Genomic DNA, 16,362 nt, shown 5'->3' with positions numbered 1-16,362 from the left:
TCCTGGCCTCTTGAGAACTTGATGTTTGTGACACAAGATACTGATATATCTATCACCCGCCCTACAGCCATCTGTCCATTCAAACAAGCTGCTCTCTGGACACTGCATGCACATACATTTTGTTTTGTAGTCCTGGGGGTGGAACCTAGGGCCTTGTGCATGCTAAGCAAGCGCTCTACCACTGAGCTAGGCCCCTGCCCCACATTGAATTTTTTTTGTACTTGTGCTAATTAGTTATTTTGACACATACATAACTGGAGTCTAACTTCTCATTCTGGTTGTACCTGATGTAGAGTCACACATTGCCCCTGGGTAATGTCCAATTCATTCTCCATATTTAACCCTTAAACAACTGGCTGAGCTGTTCAGCCACCCTCAGCGGTTTCTTATTCCCAGCACGCCACAGAGGGCTTTGTGCTTCGTCCTTCTCAGTACAGGGTAGAAGGCAGCAGACTGGAACCAGACTCCCTGGTTTAAATACAGCTCTGGCACTTAGTAGGCTGTAGATTAACCTTGGGCAGACAGACTACTTGTTTGGGTTTCTTCATAAGGTGGGGCCATCATACGGATTGACTGAATGTTAGTGCTCGGAACATGCGGCACATAATAAATACTATGTTTTTATATTACTGCTGCTGCTACTGTATAGTTTCTTCTCCCTGGAGTCTTCCCTCCCAAAGATGTGCTGTCCTCCAGGAAGCCTCTAGTGCCTGTTCGCACCCTGCCAGGTGAGTGACCTCTCTCTCAGGTCTGGTTCAGTCTCCAGCATAACTAAACATGTTACCATGAAGGTGTTTATGCAAGTCTCTAAACTCGATTTGATCTTAAGGATGGGACCCTGTATTCGTTGCTGTCTTTCAGCTTCATGTCCCACAGCTGTTAACTGGCAGATTGAGACAGTCACCCCTGGGGGCTCAGTCTAAAGCCCAGCCTGTCTCTCTCCCTCCCTCTTTGATACATAAAAGCAGGGGGTTGGCAGACTAGTAGCAGTTTCAACTAAATGGAATGGAGAGCTGTCACCCCCTGCCACACATCTCACTTGGCTCAGCTGCCTTGGAGGTGGCTCTCTGTTGTGGGTTGGTGGGTCCTAAAAGGCTCGCCTTCTCTGGGCCCATATTGTCCAGTGAGCCATAACAAGCTCTCTGTTTTGTATCCAAGAGCATTTAGAATTCTAGGCTTTAAAGGAAGCATTTGGTGGCATAGTCAATACTTCCTGTGTCCTAGGGGCACGTAAGTAGTCTTTGTATGCTCAAACCCCATGTCTCTCTGCTGTTGAAAGCAAGGGGCATCTGCATTGCTGTGCTTGAACTTGGAGCACTAACCAAGGAGGTCACCTGGGGGCGGTGTAGTTTCATCAGTCTCTGTGATTACCTGGAACCAGGACTCAGCTCCTCTGTCCCCCAGGACAACCCTGCCAGCAGGTGGTGTCAGCTCTGTTCTGTAGATGAGAGAACACACTCAGAAGTGCCCTGGCCTAGGCAATCTTGTAAGTAGTGGAGCTGGGATTTTAAGCCATCTGGCTTCCGGGACACAGTTTTTAATCCCTCCACAACCTTCTGGGAGAGCTGTGCTATGGTTAAGTGCGGGCTCTGGAATTGGAAGCCCAGGTTTGAACCCAGCTCTGCAGTGCTCAGTGATGTGTGTCTTTATGTCTCAGTTTCCATATCTGAAAAATGAGTTCAGCTGCCCACTTGGTAGTCTGTTGAAGATTAAGTGAACTAGCACTCAGAGGCACTTGACAGATATTGATGCATCTCTCTACGCTGACCCGTGATGACCCTCGGTGGTTGACGTCTGTAGTATAAAGGTTTGGCCTGACTGCCTTCTCCATTCATAACCCTAATATTCAGGCTCTGAGGACACAAAGTGGCTGGAGCATAATCCAGACTAGGAAGCTGGTGTATACAGAACACAACCATGACACTCGAGTTCTCATAGGGGTGCCAACATAGGACAGGGGTACAACTGGTTTGAAAACCACGTAAATCTGGAGGGGAGCTGACAGCAGCGTTTTGGAAAATCAGAAGTTCACTAGGTGGACACAGGACAAAGGAACAGAATGGGGGTGACTGGTGGAAGCCAAGGAGCTGACAGCCCATGGCCTGTGGTGCAGAGAGAGGAGGCTTGAGATAGCAGGCTCACCAAGTCCAAGGTCCTACCTGCTGACTTTCAAAATTTGGAACAAATCCTTAACCCACATGTTGAGAAACTTACTGTGAAGCATTCACAATATCTAAAACATACCTGTACAGTTTAAAGAATAGTGAAGAACCTTGTATCCTCCAGCCAGATGAAAAATTAGCATCAGGGTCCTGAGGGCGTTTCCTCAATGCATCTTTCCCTCCGTCCCCTACATAGAGGAGAAAACCAGAATTCTGAAATTGGTGTTACTAATTGCTTCATTTGGGTTATTTTGTTGAGTTTTGAACTTTTTATAAATAGAATTATTCAACCTGCTTTCTTTTACTTCACTTTCTCAGTGTTTCTTTGTTTTCCCCATGGTGCTGGGGACCAGACACCTCACACCTGCTGGGCAAGTGCTCTACCACTGAGCCACACCCCAGCCCTCAGTGTTATTCTTGGTACTGTGATTACACATGTGCTCATTCACTGTTGCACAAACAAAGGCAGTGGCCTCACAGGACACCAGGCTGTTGGGACGTGCACACTGGTGATAGGAGCAGGTCCTGCGTGGCCCATTCATTCCAGGCCAGTGCCCTGGGAGGAGGGCCAGTGTGCTGTGGTGCTTTTAGGCTGCATGACCAGGAATCACAGCTCCTCCCCCTAGTGTGACCAGGGATCTAGGGTCCAAGTTTTGCTGCTGCAGTAATTTGGTGTGCCCGCCACAGCTGGATTACAGTGCATTGTGGTCATGGTTGGAGAAGCAGCAACCCTTCCTCTGATGGGGTCTAAGCCTGGTGGGCTGGGGTCTAAGCCTTACAAGAGGTCAGTCCCTGAGGCAGTTGGCGATGGCCAGATTCTTTGGAACCCTTGTAAGAGGCCAACTCTTTCTGGAGGGCAGACTACAAGGGATAAATCTTGGCAAGATAAGGTAAGGTTAACCCTTACCTCATTCATTATTATAAAAATAAAATCATAGGAATACACTACAATGCATTTATATGTTGTTGATCATAGACATGAGTATTTCTAGTTTAATTGTCTTTTTCGCTAAATGACAGTCTATTTTTCAGCATAGGTCTGGGTTACATTCTGACTAATGCTGATCGGTGTTTGGTGCTCCTGTCCTCCGATCCTCCCTGACACTTAGCATTTCCTGACTTTTTACTTTTTTGCCAGTCTGGGAGCTGTAGATTAATTAATTTTTGGGGGGGTGGGGTGGGGTACTGGGGATATAATTCAGGAGCACTCAACCTCTGAGCCACATCCCTAGCCCTATTTTGTATTTTGTTTAGAGACAGGGTCTCATGAGTTGCTTAGTGTTTTGCTGTTGCTGAGGCTGGCTTTGAACTCTTGATCCTCCTGCCTCAGCCTCCCAGGCTGCTGGGATTACAGGTGTGGGCCATCGCATCCGGCTTAAAGTTTAATTTTAACATCCATGATTCCGGTGAGTTTGAGCTTTTTTTTTTTTTTTTTTTTTCAGTGCTGGGGATGATCCAGGGCCCCTCTACCCGCTGAGCTAAGCCCCCAGCCCAAGGTCGAACATCTTTTCATCTACTTCTGGGCCAATTGAATTTATATTCTGTGATAGGCCTATTGGGACCCTTTGCCTATTTCTGTTTTTTTCCTTACTGATTTGTAGCATTTAAAAACAATACCTGTTTTGGATGGCAGCCCATTGTCAATAACGTGTTGCAACTGTCTTCTGGCTCATTTAGCACTTGTCATTTAGCACTCTGCGATTTCTAAGGTGTTCATTTGATTCTAATTTCATCTGAAAGAATGTTTTGAGTCTGGCTGAAATGACATCCTTTCAGGTGGGGTTTGCATTGGCTTCTGCCTGAAGCTGGGGATTACTTTAATGATCACCCTGGAATTGCTTTAAATTAGTTGTTGAGGTCTTTTTTTCAGAGTGAACCTCTGAGGGTTCTCCTACCTCCTTTCCCCTTCAGTGTGTGAATTGGACTGTACAAGCCGGGAAGGGGAATTGTACTTCTAATTTGCCTGGTGTTTTAAAATTCATCAGCACCAAGATCAAGATAGGTGATTCCTCGCTGCCCCCTATTCGCTCTTGCACTGAGCCCTCTGGAGTCCCAGCTTCCCCAGGAGCCTGCATCTGGACTCCCCAGACTTTTGCAGGCTCCTTCACTCAAGGAGCCAGAAGGTTAAGGTCTCTAGGATTCTGTAGAAATTCCCAAAATAGAAACTGGTTTTACTTCCCAGGGTTCTCGCTTTTATTTTTGTCCTGTCTGCATGCCTTTTTTTTTTTTTCCTTTTTTCTGTTTTCTCATGTTAGTTCACAATGGTTTAAACGCGTTTTAAAATGTTTACAATCTGGCATTTTAGGGTTTGCGTCAGAACATCGGTCTAGCCCTGCTGCTGGAACAGAAGTGGGGCCTGGCCATGGAGCTGTGCTGCCAGGAGTTAATTCTGGGGGGTACTAGGGATTGAACTCAGGGGCACTCGACCACTGAGCCACACCCCCAGCCCTATTTTGTATTTTATTTAGAGACAGGGTCTCACTGAGTTGCTTTAGTGCCTCCCTGTTGCTGAGGCTGGCTTTGAACTCATGACCCTCCTGCCTCAGCCTCCTGAGCCACTAGGACTACAGCCTGCGCCACCCCACCAGGCTTCAAGGAGTTCATTTTTATTGAAGTTGAGCAACAGATTGTGAAGCATTCTCTATTTAAGACAAAGCACCTTTGGTGACATCAGTTTGATCCTAATGCAGAGTTGTGTACATATGTGGGAGTCAGAGGTGGGGGAGGAGAAATAGGGGTCTACTCTAGTCTCACTTAGCTGTGGCCCAAAAGTCAGGAAGAAGAAAAAAACAAAAGAAAATGAGCTTCCATGAGCAGCTCTGCTCCCTGCCACAAGTCAGCAAAAGCAGTTTGCTGTCCTCCGCATCAGGTCTGACAGCTTGTCCCAAGGCCCAGATGCATGCTCCCTCCAGAGATGGTAACAGGGAAGTGAACAAAGTTTTAAGTTGGAGATTCAGATTTTATTTTTCTTCCCAGTACTAGGGATCGAACCCAGGGGTGCTCTACCTCTGAGCTACCTCCCCAGCGCTTGTCATTTTCTATTGAAACAGGGTCTGGCTGTTGTGTTGTTTTTTGCCCAGGCTGGTCTCTAATTTGCCATCCTCTTGCCCTAACTTCCCAGGTTGCTGGGCTTACAGGTGCGCCACCACACCCCGCCCGGATTTTGATATCTAGGAAAGTCAGCTTAGATTGCCTCCCTTCAGCAAGAGCACAGGGAACCTAGTGCCACACAGATTTCCTGTCTTTCTGTAAATCCTGGTACAGAGGTGTTGACAAAACCTATTCATAATTTAAATATCAATTACAAAGTTACCTGCCAAAAAATTATGTATCTCCACACACTTGAAAGTAGAAAACAACTGCACTGTCACAGGAGAATCACAACAAAGATAATGAATACTTTCATGAGTCTTTAAGTTAGGGGAAGGTCTTTGCTATATTCAAAGATACAGATACGAGGGAAAGAAATTCACTGTTAGATAATCCTCTCAGTAAGATGAAAGGAAGAATCCCACAAAGAAAAGCCTGTGGGGCTGGGGAGGAAGCTCAGTGGTAGAGCACACGCCTGGTGTATACAAGGCCCTGGTTCAGTCCCTAGAACTGGGAAAAACAAGAGCAATGGCCAATCAGTCGAAACTTAGTAAGAATAAGATGTTACCTCCTTGATTCGTGAATGCTCTTTACAGGCTAGGAAGGAAAGACAGAACATGATAAAAGAGCAATTTGTAAGATACAGTGGCTTAACTTCTTTATCAGAGCTCCATTTTAAGATAGCAATGCTATTTGCTTTCTGCTGCTCAGATAGGCAAAGATTTAGAGTGATATTGGTCTGTGGGGGAGCAGCCACCCACACAACCCCAGAGCCCTGCAGTCTTAAGGGTGTGCATTTTTTAATGGGTTTTTTTTTTTTTTTAGATGTTGGACTTTTATTTTTATTCATTTATTTATATGTGGTGCTGAGAATTGAACCCAGTGCCTCACACATGCTAGGCAAGTGCTCTGCTACTGAGCCACAACCCTAGACCCAACAGTTCCATCAATGAATTTCTTCTGAGGAAAAAAGTATACGAAGATTGTGAGTTTATATCATTGCATTACCACTTGTTACCCAACAGGTTTGGTTTCTTTCAAAAGGAGATCAGATATGTCAAAGTTAAACCATCATTTAGGGAAAACATCTAGGTGAGCCTTAGCTTGGGGTCAGGAAGTAGTTCTAGTTAGTAGCTAATAGCACTCAGTACATATTGGCTGTTACACACTGTTCTGAGCATTCTTTTTAACTCATTTCATCCAATATTCCTGCGGGGATAGGTATTGTCTCCATTTTACAGAAGATGGACTCAGAAGTTCTGTAATGCACTTCATATCACACAGCTGGTAGGAAGCAAAGCTGTTACTCAGGTGGCCTGGCTTGGAATCCATATGCCCAACCATGACCCTGAAGATGAAAAAGATCAGGTAGGCCAGAGCCAGCCTGAGGTGGAAGGCCTGCGTAGAACCAAGGCCACTGCCCGACTTGAGCACTGGAGTTCCCTTTGTGCCAACTCTAAGCACACGTGCTACCAGAGGCCCCCCAAAGCCTCTTCAGCCTTTGCTACCAGATTCTTCTCCCTATGCCCTAGCCTGAACCCACACCCTCCCCAGCCACTCCCCCTTTCCAGGTTCAGTCTACCTGTCAGTCTCAGGGGGTCTTTGCTGCAAAGTAGGATAAAGGCCCAAGTTATGCACAGGGAAGGGGGTTGGCAGCGTAGTCAGCATGGAGCTGACCTGTCTGGTGGCTGTGTCCAGGTGGCAGGGCCCAAAGGGAGTTGGGAGGCCACAGGAGTGGGACAGAGGTTAGTGGTCAGCAGTGTAGCCCAGCGTCCCTTAGTGCCAGGCTGGTAGACAGAGGGAGCTCCGGCATCCCCTTACCCTGGGGGACAGCTACACAGGTGCTCTGAGGATGCCCCAGTCAGAACTCCTGGGGGCAGCGGACAAGTCTTGTGGCCGTCCGTTTCCTCCAGGTTTCCCAGTCCCAGATCCGCTGTTTGGACTCCACCTTTCGATCTTCCTGTAACTTTGCTTGTGATATTGTCTCTGGAATGCCACCTCTCCTTGCAGGGAGGCAGAGTCCCCTAAATTCAGGCCTGGGAGACAATATTCCATACCCTGGGCAGTGTCTACTAAGTGTTGTCATGAGGTGGTTAACCACGGGATACACTCCAGAACTATGTCATTAGGTGGTTTCACAGTATCGTGAACATGAATGGTGTAGTGTATACACCTAGTTGGGGCAGGTCAATTGCTGCACATGGCTCCTTGATGCTCTCAGGAGCCTTAGCAAACTTGGAGAAACACCAGGCTGCAGCTGGAGTAACAGGGTGTGGCTTGGGAGGCTGAGGTAGGAGGATCGCGAGTTCAAAGCCAGCCTCAGCAAAAGCAAAGTGCTAAGGTGAGCCCCTGTCTCTAAATTCAACATAGGGCTGGGGATGTGGCTCAGGGGTCAAGTGCCCAAGTTCAATTCCCAGCATCATTCCCCCTTTCCCCCAAAAGAATTTTTCAGCTCTGGTATCTTATGGGACCCCATCTATGTGGTCTGTCGTTGACTGAATCATTATGCAATGCCCCCGACTTTCAAAACTGTGACCTCTGACAGCTGACACTAAGGAACAGGTTTCCTCGACAACAATTCTGTTCTAGATTTCGTGAGTCACTTCGCACCAGCCTTTGGTAGGTTTGAAACAATGGTTTATTGGGTGCCTCTCAGACTCTGAGCCCAGGCCCCCCTCAGGCCCACAGACACAGCAGCCTGCAAAACCAAGGCAGCAGCCAGCAGTAGAGGAGGACCCAGAGGAGTGGCCTTGGGTTGGAGTTCCTGCTGGAGCCTGCTAGAGAGGGGATGGCAAGGAGTGTGGGGCTGGCCCCACCCACCACTCTTCCACGCTGACCTTCCTTGACCTTGGCAATCCCACGCCTCTGCCACCACTACTGAAGCTGCCTTTCACAGATAAGGGGCCCAGGGTGAGCGTGGCTATTTCCTCACTGAGTGGCGTTACACCACGTCCTGCCTTCTCTAGGGCCAGAGCTTCCCTGTTTTGTCAGCATTTCAGGGGGTCCGGGCTTGAGGACCCACCACAAGCCCTGGTACCTGTGGTCCTCCATCCATAAGAGTCCCGGAAGCCAATGGGTCCTGGAGAGCTTACGATGTCCACGGGCCTGGTGGTGCTGTTGTGGTAACCTGAGGATCGTCGCTGTCCTGCCCGGGGAAAGAGCCATACCACGGGTTGGACTCTAGCTCCTCACGGCTCAGCGTCAGACACAGGCCTGGGGTCGGATTAAAGAACTCTCCCCTTCCCCTGGACTCACTTGCAGTCCCCGAGGCACACGTGGGGGAGCATGGCTGCAGCCTCGAGGGGTAGCAGGCAGAGGCGCTGCAGAAGAAGTAGACCTGGTGGGAGGAGAGAGACGTCAAGGCTTCAGGGCCACTGGGCAGGAAGTGCCAAGCAGGAGGTGGCATTGGGTGTGGGGCCAAGTTTATGCTGCTGCCAACCAGAGAAATCTGGGTGTGCTGAGCACAACCGCTGCCCTGTGCCCACGAGGCTCAGGGATGTGTTGCTTCCCCAGTTGGGGTCCAGGCCTTTCTCCCGAGGGCCCAAGACTGCAGTAGAGGGCCCCCCAGGCAGGGACCACTGCGCTATTTGGTGGAGCCCCAGCCCTCGGCCACTCCACCACCCCGCCTCTGGTGCTGAACGGCTATAGGGCTGGATGGCTCCCTTCCAAAGGGGATTCTGAGGTGGGGTTTGACCAGACAGCTGGAGAACACATTTGCCATCCCGTCTTCCTGACCCCAGAGACTAGTAACTGGGGACACAGGGGATGACCAGTTACCGTTTCCAGAAACGGGGTCAGGGGGAAACACCCAAGAGGAGTAGAGGCAGGAAATGACCTAACCTGGTGCCTATAGGCCCCACCTATGGGTGCCCCTCATCTAGCATGGGAGCGTCTCTTGGCTCAGGAGGTTGCACGCTGGCGAGACGAGAAGGCAGCCTGCCAAGTGTGCCTACCAGAGGGATTCATCTGCGTCTGTTGTAGTAAGAGGCAGTGATGTAAAGCAATCTGTGCATTCTGTGACAGATGTGTTGTGCAACAGCCCAAGAGTTGGAGAGTACTGTGCTGCTTTTGGTGCCATTTGTATATTAATATTCAGCAAATCTAAACAGTCTACGCTTATCCACTTTTGCCTTCTAGAGAAGTTGCCGAGTTATAAGAAACTCGGGGAACATGCTGCCGTTTCTGGAATCGGAAGCGAGGCCGTGCTAGCACACTGTGGCCAGCTCAGATTCAGAGCCGACTGCAGCCCAGCTGGGCATTTCCCTTCTTCCTTCTGGAACTATTTGTCAGTGGCTTCTGCACTGACCTAAGATCAGAACCCCGTGTCCCCTGCTGTCTGCCACACTTGGTGAAAGCCAACTGCCATCCTGGGCCAGGGTGAAGGGCATCCATTTACAGGGTGCTGGGGACATTTGGAGACCAGCTTATCCCCAACTCAGATGAGGAACTTGGGTCCTTCTTACCGGGCCCCTGAGGGCTCTCTGGGAGCTAAAGTCCAGGAAAGCAAAGGTGGCGACCGTGAAATGCTGGTAGTGAGACCGGAAGGGCAGCTCTGCCTTGTCCAAGGATACCATTTGGGTTCTGTAGCCGTCACCCTCGAAAGGACACCTGGGAGGGAGAGAAGTCAGGAGGGTCTCTGGGAGGTGAGGCAAGCTGGGAGGGAGCCCGGGGCAACTCAGTCACCTGCTGTCACTCACCCGTCCGACAGGATGGGCCACTGGGGCTGCTGGAAGGGGTTGGCACTAGGTGTGGCCCAGCACTGGTGCAGTACCAGGACCAGACCGGGGTCTGTCCTCTGCAGAAGCTGGACCTCCACGTGGACTGGTTCTCGGAGCAGCCTCACCAGGGGGTAGTCATCCTCCCCGTAGTAGGAGCTGAAGGTCTCGTCTGTATGGAGAGGGGCTGGTCTGTAGGGAGAGGGGCTGGTCTGTAGGGAGAGGGGCTGCGCCTCAGGAAACGGAGCAGGAAGAGAAAGCAGCGGGGATACCGTACCCTTGGCAATTCGCAGCTCCAGCCGCAGGGGGCCCGACTGAGTCACAGGGGCAGGCGACGGGGGCGGGGAGATGGATGCCTGGATGGGTAAGAAGTCACCAGCGTTGAAGAGACAGCGGACGTGAAGCCTGGAGTCGAGTGCGAGAAGGTGGAGAGAAGACAAGTCAGAGAGTCCCGTTGGCCTCAACAGGGTACCAACACTGTGGTCACAACACACAGGGCAGAGGATGGACACTCCAAGCACAGGGATATGGGCAGTGCTGACCAGTGGGCAGAGGAAGCTCGGCCCTGCCCACCTGGCCTTTCTGGGACAGCTGGATCTAGTTGTGCCAGGCCCTACTCTAGGATAGGATCAAGATGACAACAGGGCTTTCTGGGGCTGGCTCCTGGTGGCATTTGAGGCCTTTGGAGCCCGACAGTTGGGCCTGGTGGGGAGATCTGGGCTCACAACTTATTAGCGACAGAACCATGAGCAAGTGGTTTAACCCAAGCTCCAGTGGCCGCCCTCTGAGGGCTCTGGCGAGGACTGGGGCCATAAGTCCTCAGTGAGAACAGGAAAGCATCGGCGTCTTGCTTGAACCTGCAGCTGTGGTTGGCCTGTCACGGTGTCTAGTGCCCACATGCCATGGTGGTCCTTCATCCCCACTGCGGATGGGCCTGCACCTGGCACCAGGTAGGTGCTGTGTAGCCATAGTGACTCCACCCTGTTCTGAAGGCCCCTCGCACTGTCTGGCCTTGTGTCTTAGGGGCCCTCCTGCTTAGTCTTGAGGGGTGACAGCTGTTTTTCCTCTGGGAATCCCCGATTACTGTGCTGAATTCTGACTTATTGGAATAGCACCCAAGTCCAAGTGTCCACAGGATGACAGGAACTTCTCTCTCCACCTCCTGGGCCAGAAGGACTCTGCTTCAAGCAAAAGACACCTGGGCCCTGACACCAGTTTCTTGCCCAACCTTCTTGGAAGGTACGGCAGGGAGAGAAGGGGATACTTGGGCATCCACATGGTGCCAAGCACAGAATTCCTACAACCCATAGTTAGGATCAGTTCTCCAGCAGGGACCAGGCTGGGGCTGGTGTATGGCCTACTGTGGTCACACAGTGAGTAGCAGTGGAGGTTCAAAGCTGGGCATGACAGATTGCCTTCTTGGTCACCCTACTGGCATCCTGGGATGGTTGGGCTACCTGAGCCAGCACGTCTGGGAGGCCCCGGAGGCTGTTCCCCCATTTCCTTCCTCTACCACATCCTTAGAGAACTTCAGCTGGAGGTATCTGCCTCATCTGTGGCTTTTTAACCTGAGATTAGCAGGTGGCAGCAGCCTCAGCCCCTTCCTGGGGCCCAGCAGGGGACACCTTCAGGCACTGAGCTTAGTTCTTAGAGGGGTAAAAGCAGGACTCTCAGGAACTGCCCTTGGCTTCTGTCCGAGTCCCATATGCCAGGCACAGACGAGGCCCTTAACGCTCGGTCAGCCCTGGGGAAGGGCCATTCCCCCTGCCCTGTAGGACAGGCCCAAGAGGTGAGCATCTCATCTAAAGCCACATGACCGAGGTAATAGAGCCTGAATTTGACGCAGCTGGCCCCAAAGCCCGTCCTGGGCTTGCCTTAGCTCCCTCACACCCACACCCAAGGCCTGGCCTGTTCAAGGAGGGCTCCCTCTCACCGGAAAGTGCTGTCCCGAGTGATGGAACCCTGGGGTCCCTTCTGGATGTCAAGGTCAGACACCAGCTGGTTCTCATAGATGAGCTGATTGCCAACTGCCTGGGGAGGAGAAAGCGAGTGAGGCCCTCCCGGGGGCGAGATGGCTCCCGCCCATGTTCTCCCCCCTACCTGGACCGTGGTGCCGCAGTGTGTGAGCGGAACTCGGAAGACCACAAAAGCACTTGTCTCCTGGGTTGGGGGGCAGCTGGCAGGGGCATAAGCCAGGTGGATGTTGGCCAATGTGATCCTGCGTGCCAAGGCCGTTTCTTGAGAAATGACCAGGATGAAGTAGCCACTTCTGAAACACTGGATGGTGGCTGGAACAGAGACCCCAGAGGCTGATCAGGGCCTTGGGCTAGGATCCACCCAGCACAGAGACGGGGGAATTGAGCTGGGAGGAGAATGCTTCAGCACTGGCCTGGGAGCCAGGAGACCTGGGCCCTGTACTGTCCCCATTTAGGCCGGTGCTGTCCTGAGTGAATCCTCTATCGACCCATTTCTCATCCACAAAAGGGTTGAGGTGGACCCTTGAAGTAAGGTCAAAGGATTAGTTATCCAAACCAGGATGTTTTGAATCTAAAGGTCAGGGGTGTGCTTTGGGGACAATTGTCAGAAGGCAGGAAGGATGTGTCGTCCTTCATCAAAGGGTCTCTGCCATCCACTGAGGTGGAGCAGCAGATAGCAGAGGCGCCTCTCCTGTGGGCAGAGTCCAGGAGAGCAGGTCAGTGCCGCGGGTGGGGGGGGGGGTTGTACCTGTGTTGCCATAGTAACAGGGCACTTCCCTGGTGTCGTCATAGCAGCAGCCAGCCTGATGACAGGCTTCCCTGGAGCTGTTTCTCACCACGCAGGGGATGTGCCCAGAGACCACCTGGCACTGCTCCTGTGGCAGGTGGGCACCTAGGGTTGGGGACAGTGATGAGAGCTCAGCCAGAGGCTGTTAGGCCTCCCCTGGTCCAGAGGGCTTGTCCTACACACCAATGTAGTCAGGCTCGTCCACTTCCCAGTGGTCCGTGGTGCCCCGCTGAGGCCGCGCCAGGGTGGGGCTGGTAGGCCCTGGTCTGAAGGACAGCGGAGCAGCAGTCAGATGGACGAAACTGTGTTCTGGGTACGATGGGGTGGGCAAGGCGTAGCCAGAGCCAGGCGAGGGGTGGCTGGAGGTGGGGTGGAGGGGAAGCACATGAGGGGTGGAAGGTGAGGGTGTGGTGGGCACCACCAGGCTGGAGTCCGGAGTCCAGGTGTGGTCAGGTTTAGGACAGATCAGAGTGGCCTCTTGGGCGATATCCACATGACCATCTGGCAGCACACCTTCTATGAAGACCCTCAGGTGGAACCGCCCGTCCTGCAGGTGAGAGGGCCACAGAGCAGCTGGGCAAGAGCAGCCAGACCAGGCAGCGGATGAGGGGTCAGCAAGGGCTGAGCCGACGGTGGGGCAGGGAGCTGGGTCAGATACGGGGTCCTGGGAAGACCTGCACCCAGGAAATGATCTCCCCACCCACCTCCCTACCCAGGGTTCCCCGACCTTTCTTGGGGTCTGGTCTCCCCTGGCCCAGGAGAGGCAGGGTCCTTAGGACAAGCTTGGTGGCCCAGAGCAGCCAGGCAGCCTACCTTCTCCAGCACGTGGCAGCCTCTGTAGTCGGCTGAGAAGACGGCCAGCTCCTGGGGCGTGGAGGTGACCCAGTGGTAGCAGACGGAGCAGTTATTCACTTCAAACCGGTTCCCAAATTCGTCTGAGGTGGGGGAAAGGGAAGAGGTAGGGAGAGCTTCAGGGTGCTAAAGGGTGGCTGTTGGGGCCCACGCAGGACCAGCCTGGTCTTGGACAAGCCTCTGCCTCCGCTGGTCTGGGTTCCCATGTCTGGAAGGGCACAGAGCCTTTCCAGCTGGGGTTCTCTGGCGGTAGCACCCAGCAGCAGGCACGGAGACGGTGCCGAGAGGATCCGGGTCTCAGGCGGTGGGCTGAGAACTTCACTTCCTGTGGGCTCAGTTATCCACACTGTGGACAAGGTGGCCGAGCGCCAGCTTTCTCAGGCACACGCATTGGGGGCAGGATGAGGACTCCAGCGCTGGGTGTGTTTGTAGAAAGGACTGAGCCGTTTGCCAGGTAGAATGGCTGCCACAATCACCTGGGGACGCCCACCTTCCAGAGTGGGTGCCTCCAGTGTTCTCGTTCAGTGCGCCCGGCAAGGCCGAGTTCTTCCCCACCTTGCAGACGAGGCTCACGGAGGTCTGTCAGGTGCCCGAGAGCACACAGCCTAGAAGCTGCTTGTGTAAATCTCCATTCCAAGGCTGCACCCCCTTTTCTCCGTACTAGACTGTACCCAGAGAGTGATTTGTGGACCAGCTACCTGGCCTCAACTGTCTGTGGTTAGAAATGCAGAGGCTAGGGCTGCCTCAACAAGATGCCAGGTGATACCTGTGCACAGTGACGAGGGAGAAGTGGCTGGTGACCAGGGGGAGGTGACCCCCCTCCCTTGCCCACCTTTATGTGTGGGGGGCTGGTCACCCCTATTGGGAGGGATGCCTCTGCTCTTCCAGCCTGGCTCCAGGGGAAGGGTCCTCCTAGCAGCAGCAGCCCAGGCGGGGAAGGGGACCAGAGTTCTCCCAGCACTCACCCAGCACCTTGAAGCGGATTGTCTGGCCTGGCCTTGGAACGACGCGCAGCTGCATGCCCCGGATCCCACAGTCATAGCTGTGCCACAGGCCTGGGAGGCTGAGCTTGGGGAACGGCCCCTGACCCAGCCCCAGGGTGGCTGCGGCCAGCAGCAGCAAGATGCCATAGAAACGCCCGGTCATGGTGGAAGCTCCCGCAGTCAGGTACGCACAGACCTCTCCAGCAGCCCCCACTGCTCTGCCACTAGAGCAGGGGAGGACTTATATGGGGGAGGCGGCAAGTGGCAGCCTTTGAGGACAAAGGGGGCCCACCTGGCCCGCAGGGGCAGTGGAGAAATTCCTGCCCCAAAGCAGAGGAGAGCGCCCTCCCAGCCAGGGCCCTCAGGGGCTGCTCAGAAGGCGGTCCTTGGCCAGACTCCCTGGTTCAGAAGTCTCGCAGCAGCTGGGGGTCGACGCTGCTCCTAGAGTGGTTGTAGCTGCCCAGGGCTGGAGGAGGGGCTTTCTAGAAAAGACAAGGCTGCAGGTGGGCTAAGGGTCAGCATCCATGGCTGGGAGGTGCCCTGAAGACCTGGGGCCTGTCTCCCTCCCAAGCCCCTCACCATCCCCTTCCAGCCCAGACAGCCCCCCAGGGCCTCCTGCCTGCACGGGGACCTCAGGACTGAGGGGAAGAGAAGCCCCCATTATTTTCCTCCCCACCTTCAGCTAGACCCACAGGGAGAGGGCCTTGCCCCAGGAGCTCACGGCCAATAGGGGCCACAGGTGCGTCCTCTGTGACAAGCTCTTCATGGCCTAACCAGGATTAAGCCAGTTAATTGAAGGCCGTTTCTGATGAGCATCTTTTTTTTTTTTTCTTTGGGGGTGGGGACCAGGGATTGAACTCAGGCGCACTTGGCACCTGAGCCACATCCCCAGCCTTATTTAGTATTTTATTTAGACAGTCTCACTGAGTTGCTTAGCGCCTTGCTGTTGCTGAGCTGGCTTTGAACTCATGATCCTCCTACCTTAGCCTCCCAAGCCACTGAGATTACAGGTGTGTGCCACTGCACCCTGCTTCTGTTGAACATCTTAATCTAAAAATCCAAAATCTGAAATACTCTTTTTAAGTGCTGACATAAAACACTAGTGGAAGATTCTACCCTCAGTATTATGTGATGGTCACAGTCGAAACACAGGCACGTTTGAAATAGTCTTCAGGCTACGTACATAAGATATGTATGAAAAATGAATGAATTTTGTGTTTACTATTGCATTCTCTCCCCGAGATATCTTAATATAAATATGCAGATATTCCAAGATCCAAAAAAATTCCCTAAATTGAAACACTCTGGTTCCGAGTATTTGGGATAAGGCTACTCAACCTGCACTAATATAGAATGAGTGAATCAAGACGGATTCACAAAGGTTTAATTAATTGTAACAAATGTGCTGAAATCATGTAAGATGCTACTTATAGGGAAAACTGGGCGTGGGGTCCTCAGATGCGCTCTGCACTGTCTTCTCAGTTTTTCTGTTAATCAGAACAGTTCTAAGGAATGGTCTATTACAACCACCCCAGGAATGGCCATCGCGTTACAGAGTTCACTACATGCCAGGCTCCGCCCTGACGCCTCGCGGGTGCCTCTCATTACACGGCCTCCTCCTTTGAGGGACTTCAGGGCACTAATTGACGGAGCAATGAGCCCAGGGCCCAGCAGAGTCTGAACGCAGCAAATGCCAGCAACTATGGGTCATTGGAATTCGCAGCAGCTGGAGGAGCTTGTGGCTCATGCCCCAAAGCCTGGTTCCTGTCCCCTGCAGTTCTACCTGTGACCTGGGCT

The 16,362-nt window shown here is 52.7% G+C and overlaps 1 protein-coding gene across 1 annotated transcript; it reads right to left on the bottom strand.

The window, feature by feature from the left end:
• Positions 1-7,890: 7,890 nt before the first annotated feature.
• On the bottom strand, positions 7,891-14,728 carry Zp1 (zona pellucida glycoprotein 1). The gene is given in 13 exon segments (XM_015506786.1): positions 7,891-7,980; positions 7,983-8,026; positions 8,290-8,397; positions 8,508-8,589; positions 9,716-9,860; positions 9,950-10,139; positions 10,245-10,372; positions 11,901-11,998; positions 12,068-12,255; positions 12,692-12,835; positions 12,914-13,277; positions 13,544-13,665; positions 14,548-14,728. Coding segments are annotated over 13 exon segments (1,884 nt in total).
• Between the last annotated feature and the right edge of the window lie 1,634 nt (positions 14,729-16,362).

Source organism: Marmota marmota, unplaced genomic scaffold (genome assembly GCF_001458135.2).
Source record: "Marmota marmota marmota unplaced genomic scaffold, marMar, whole genome shotgun sequence".
Taxonomy (NCBI): domain Eukaryota; kingdom Metazoa; phylum Chordata; class Mammalia; order Rodentia; family Sciuridae; genus Marmota; species Marmota marmota.
The sequence above is the reverse complement of the archived record's forward strand: the minus strand, read 5'-3'. Positions and strand labels throughout refer to the sequence as shown.